The sequence below is a fragment of the Loa loa genome, assembly GCF_000183805.2.
Source record: "Loa loa unplaced genomic scaffold supercont3.104, whole genome shotgun sequence".
Lineage (NCBI taxonomy): Eukaryota > Metazoa > Nematoda > Chromadorea > Rhabditida > Onchocercidae > Loa > Loa loa.
Genome location: NW_018108284.1, coordinates 167105 through 173358, shown reverse-complemented (window position 1 = coordinate 173358; position 6254 = coordinate 167105). Strand labels below are relative to the sequence as shown.

Genomic DNA, 6254 nt, shown 5'->3' with positions numbered 1-6254 from the left:
TAAACTGAAAGTGTGTTGCATTAAATAAAACGGACTTTCCTGATGTTTTAAAATGTACTATTTCGGCCTTTTGGTACGCATCCGTTTCGTACCGTCCTCACATTCTAACTACTTTGTGTGGGATGAGCACTTCCTTATCACTTTTCAAATACACCTTGTGTGTAGAAACAAATAAGACGATAATTTCAGATATAATAAAGTAAAATGGAAGGCTTAATATATATAATATATATTTTTTTCGTGAATGAATTACGTGGAGTTCAAACAGAGTTAATAGCTACGCCAAATAAACGTAAAACTACTGTAAGTTACTGCTAATTTTCGTATTTCCCCAAAATTACATGTATTTATGCTTTCTACTTTTTTCTTCTTTTTTTTTTTATTCAAAACATCGATATGGTACATAATAAAATTGTGGGGTTTCCTGTCAGATAAAATTTTCATTCTTCCTCAATTTACAGAATGACGAAGTGCTGGTAATAGCCGATGTACCCTTGGAACCGAATTGCTCACAACCAATTTGCGTAGGACCACTGTCTCAAATTTATTGTTCTGGAAAACTAATTCACACAGCGTGGTTGTTTGGAATGCAAGAAACATGCCCTGGTAATATGATGCGTAAATCACCAGAACTTATTTTGGAATTGTTCAACAAGTTGGTTATATTACGAAGTAAAAAAAAAAAAAAGAAACTAATTTTCCTGTAATTAGTTCTGTTTCCCGTCTTCCTCACAGTTGTGGGTGACAGACTATTATTTATCAAATAATGAATAGCATCATTAAATGCATGCTTAATATTGCAATATTACAGATGGTGTCTAATTACCCAGTATTGCTTACTGTTGTCAGCACAAGCTGTTGATGCATACAGCTATTACGAATAAATTAATGTACATTTTTAGTCTCACCTATCCACTAAAACGTGACCAGTTTCACAAATTTTGTATCGAAAACTTTGCGAACATAAGTTATCTTAAACAAGCAACTTTGGTAGATTGGACTGAAGAACCGGAAAATATAAGACGATTGCAGAACATAGCGTTAAAGTAAGTGTTCTTGGATCATGTAGAATTTGTGGAATAATTATATGAGATTCTTGATCTTTTGTAATAATTGCAATTTCGAATACATTTGTCGTATTCAGTGGATCGTTTCAGAAATATTTTTATTGAAATTCCTGTAACGTCAAAGCTTTGGATTTATTTTCAGAAAATTTGCTCGAAAACTGAATGAATTATGGAAAGTGTTGGCACGAGAATTTGTGGAACAGGTACATGAAACTCCTGAGCTATTCCCAATTTTACCTGTTTCAAATGCATTCATCGTACCTGGTGGTTCGTTTCAGATATATTTTTACTGGGATTCGTACTGGATCAACAAAGGTAAGCATTATATTCCAACTACATTAGTAAATATGGATAAGGTCTCGTCACTTACGATGCAGTATTCCATGTTTATTATTTGACACTTCCATTAATAATTGTTTTCCATTCCTTTAACACAGCTTATTATATTTACTATGTCCACAGCTTATTATGTTTCTTAACCATTTAACCTGTATGGTCCGACTTCGTTTATTACATTTTCTGGGATCTTACTTTTTCAGGACTGTTATTTTCAAACATGTCAACAACTGTTCGTCAGATCCTTGAAAATCTGGCCAGTGTTGTTCGGTTTCATGGATTTATTCCAAATTCGGGTAGTGTGCAGTAAGTTCCCTGCATTTTACAGTTCTTATCATAGACACTACATATATTTGGTATTGCATTTGGTGTTATTTTTAACAAAATATGAACTTAGGATCGATCAAACTAAAAACTGTTCATACTGGGTGCAGAATTTTGGTCCAATTCCTCAATCTTGGGTTTTGCTGCAGATTGTCGCGACGAAGTCATCCTCCCCTGTTTACGCAAATGATAGCGGATTATTATGGTGCTACCGGTAACAAAACTTTCCTAAAAGAGATGACACCGTGGATGGTTCAAGAGATGCTATGGTGGGCAGAAAACCGAGCACTTGATGTTAATTTGCCGTCTGGTCGAAAGTATCGAATGTATCAGTACAGGGTAAGTAATCTTAGCATTCATACTGTCATGCAAAGCACTAAAAGTAATTTGAGTGAATTACTTCAGGCCTTATCCAGTTGCCCTCGTCCGGAAAACTACTTAGCCGATCTAAATAGTGGCCTAAACGGCACGGGACATCCCGAATTTATTTGGTCGTCAATTGCTAGTGCTTGCGAATCCGGACTGGATTTCAGCACAAGGTGGTTTGCACATCAAGGGAAATATGCAGGTAAGTTTCATCTTCTTATTATTCATCAGCTAGCCTTCATTATAAGCTTTTTCAGACACCAAATATTCAATCCGGACCAATGATATTATCCCAGTTGATCTGAATGTATTTATGGCATGGAATTTTGCTACACTTAGTAATTTTTACGAAATACTTGGAAGATCTAAGTACGTTGTTCATTTTCTTCCTGAGATAATGAGCTTGATTTAAAATTTTCTCTTTTGCTTTCATTTTATATTATCATTTTTATTTATTTATTTGTTTTTTTTTTTTGCGTGACGTTTTATTACGAGAGTTAATAACAATAATAGATATTTTAAGGAAGGCAGCTGAATATCATGAACTGTACATGAAGTTACGTGAAGCACTGGATGAGGTTTTCTGGAGTGAAGACCATGGGGCATGGTTTGATTATGATTTGGTAGAGCAGAAACTGAGAAGTGGCTTCTATCTGTCTAATGTTTTTCCACTTCTACTTGGTGGCTATGGTGCGCGCATAACTACGAAAGTTCTTGACTACTTACTCGGAAATGGGGTACTCAATTTCAAAGGTAATTTAGCTTGGCTTATGAGAAATCATTCATGGTTTGGAAAGATTTGTTTTTTTTCTCAGATTCAAACAAAGTCCGGTTTCTTTAATTTGTAGATTTAATAATTTTACATACAAGGTGCTGTAGGTGGCATTCCGGTGAGCTTAAATAACGCTTCGCGTGAACAATGGGATTATCCAAACGGTTGGCCACCATTCACACATTTATTCGTGGAAAGTTTACGATTGTCGGAAGATGAAAAACTTGTTAAAATAGCTGAAAAAACAGCCTGGAAGTTTATCCGTACTGTTTACAATGGAATGATGAACCCAAAAAGGAGATGGTTTGTGCCGTTGTTATTTTATATGTCGTTATGGATGCTGTGGGTATTATTGTAACTTACTTATACCGGATTATAAATTTATGTTGTTCGAAGCTTGGCATAAACCTGACTCTTTTTTTTAGATTGCTGAAAAAGCTTTTTTGTGTTTTATATAGTGCAGCGTGAGACAGAATTGCTCTTTTGCAGCCAGCAGCATCTTGGGAGAAGTATGACATTCGATACGATGATGGTAGGCCTGGCTCAGGTGGCGAATATCCTGTACAGCAAGGTTTTGGGTGGACAAATGGCGCCGTGCTTGATCTCATTTACAAATATGAAATTGCTGAACAGCATACTGTTTCTGGAAGTTAGCTGTTTCTCTCTAAAGACTTAAAGGGTAAGACGAGAAAACTTTCATGGAAAGGAGCTGGGAATAGAATCTCAGTTCATTGAAGTACATTGGAAAGATGACATGTTACAACATTATTACATGGGCAGCTTCCTCTCTTGTACTTTTTCATGCTGTTTACAATACCAGTGAAAGGTGATGCGTTCAATTTTTTTTTTAACACAAGTTCGCTTTTCACAGGTGTCTTCAGTTGTATTGCTTAATTGTATGCTTTTGTTTAAATATCTTTTCCTTTTTTCATTGCTCTCTAAGCTAATTAAAATAGCAGCTTATCTCATTCACTGTTTCTGTCACTTCCAGATTTTCATTTTGAAAATAATTTATTCCAATTTAATTAGGGGCAACAAATTAACAGAATGCTGACTACTGCATTTGCTTAACAGTTACTTTATACTGAAATGCTTTAGTTTCTTTTTTAGAACGTTCCTTACTGTCTTCATATATCGGAATTCTTTGGCATAGACTTCTGTCCGACAGTTTTTTTTGCATTTGTTGATGCTGTTCGCAGTAATTGTTCATGATCAAAAATCATGCTAATATATTGCTGGAAAATAAGCTGACACCATTCGTTTGATGAAAGATACCATAACTTTTGATGCTGCGCTAGTCGCATTTCACTTAGTTTTATAAACTCGAGATTATTAGGAGGCTTCCTACTGTACGACATCAATGGTCAGACCAGTTTTTGTTTCTGTTTTTCTTCTTTTTTTTGCTTTTTTCAGCAGGAACCATAGCTGGTGCGAAGCATCGATAACTGAAAAAATGATAGGTCGTGCTATTTCTCGCAGGATAATTTATGTTTATTTGTTTCATATCTATTTCTTGTGCTTAGAAAATAAATTGGAAACCTAAAGTGTGTTAAGTAAAAAACTTATGTCATAGTTTCTGTATTTAAAAGTCATTTAGTTACGCCTATATATTTTCAGCAGAGCCAATAAACTCAGGTGAATTATCTTCGACTGGGCAGCAGTTCATTTACTTGGTTTTTATACTGTTTGGATTATTAATACTTTGGTAAGCATCGTGAAGAGAATTTGGAATGAAAGTCTGTTTGGTACTAAAATCATGAGTTTTTATATGTGCATTTCGTAGATTTGTAATGCCCGGCACTCATGCCATTTCTGAGTTTTCCCTTCTAAGCTGATAATTAGACTTGTCATCTCATAAAATGTTTACTGTGATGGTGTTTTGCCTATATTTTAAAAGTTTTTTCCAAAGAAGCGAAATATTACAGAAATACTGAATAATATGGGGATCAGTTGAAACAGCATACATTTTACATGTTACTTACATGTTACGAAACAGTTGGATTCATAATATGTAAAGGGAGAAAAAAGATAGCTGGCATTATGTTAAGCTATATGTTCTTGCAGGCTATTGACAGCTTTTGTGCTTCGCTTGAAGGAATTTTCCAACATAAAAAGTGAAGAATTACAGCTTGCTGAAGCAGTTCGTCTTTTAGGTAATGACTGGTGAAAGATGGGCATTGTCAAGTGATTCGAGAACAGTTCTAACACTTTTTAACTTTTTTATTATTTTCATCTTAAAAATGTGTTATGTGTATTTTACTACTTTGTTTCCGGGATGCTTTTTCCAGATTTACGTGTCTTTCATAATTTTCGGGTTCGATTGTCATTTTTATTTTGGCCGGTTCACTTTTTCTGTTATTTCTGTCTTGAAGAAATTTTTGTTTTTTGTATTTTTACATTGTATTGGATTTATTACTTTATCTGCTTTTTTATTTAACTTTTACATATGTTATACTAGCAACTGCTTTAATAGTTCTTTATGTTATAAGTGCAGTTATTTTGTTTGCGATAAATGTGTGAAATCTGAACTGAAATTCTTCTCGAAATCTCGAACCTGTCCTAGTATTTTTCTTAACATCTATCCCACATCATCATATCACTGATGAGCTATCGCCTTAATAAGTCATCACCTTTCTTCCTTTTTTTTTCTTTCGCTTTAAGACATTTTTACAGTGAACTGACTGTGTTTTCTTTTGTTGCAATTGCAAAATACTCTCAGTGTTTGTAACTTAAGGAATTTTGACCATAATTTGCTCACTCATTTAAACTACTATTCAACAAATTTTTATTGAAAGTAAGATTCCTCGTTGCAATGAATTCTTTTGACTTTCAAAGAAATTGTCTTTCAAATTGTATTTCTCAAATGAATCAAAAGAAAAAGCAAACATTTACTACAAATATTACCTGGTTAGTAGTTGAGTGACTATGTAAATATCTTACTTTCGTTTTCCTGTTTGCTGTAGAGTTGTATAACTGATCTGATTCATCCACAAATCAATCACTTTTAATGGTCTTCTTTTGAAGTTTTTAAATTCTACTGGTTCATTGAATTTACATGTTTGTTTAGCTTTTTGCAAACTGATACACTCAATGTTCACATAATTCTTGTTCGTTTCTCTGTTTTCATATTTCTTTATTTACTTCTTTCAATTCATTCAAAACTTTCCTAACGCACTTTCTGATTTTCAATTTTAAAATTTCATGCAGATCTGTGTAGAGATATCTTTAACTTCGTCTGTAATATAGGTTAGTTAACAATCCAAAGATCAATCTCTAGAATATGTGACTCATTACGTATTGCATCTACTTTGGCACTATTAAATTCTACACTTCCCTCTGCTTCTATAAATTGTTGTGGATGATATGATTGTGATTGGTATTTGATTTTT

At 33.9% G+C, this 6254-nt stretch overlaps 1 protein-coding gene across 1 annotated transcript; it reads left to right on the top strand.

Moving 5' to 3' along the window:
* Positions 1-204: 204 nt before the first annotated feature.
* Positions 205-4523, top strand: LOAG_10690 (trehalase; the record flags this gene model as incomplete). Its single annotated transcript, XM_020448213.1, has 12 exons — positions 205-303; positions 462-655; positions 903-1046; positions 1210-1382; positions 1607-1709; positions 1877-2066; positions 2133-2295; positions 2351-2462; positions 2617-2846; positions 2973-3168; positions 3355-3514; positions 4483-4523. The coding sequence occupies 12 exons, from the start codon at positions 205-207 to the stop codon at positions 4492-4494; spliced, it is 1776 nt and encodes a 591-aa protein (XP_020301622.1). The 3' UTR covers positions 4495-4523.
* Positions 4524-6254: the final 1731 nt, after the last annotated feature.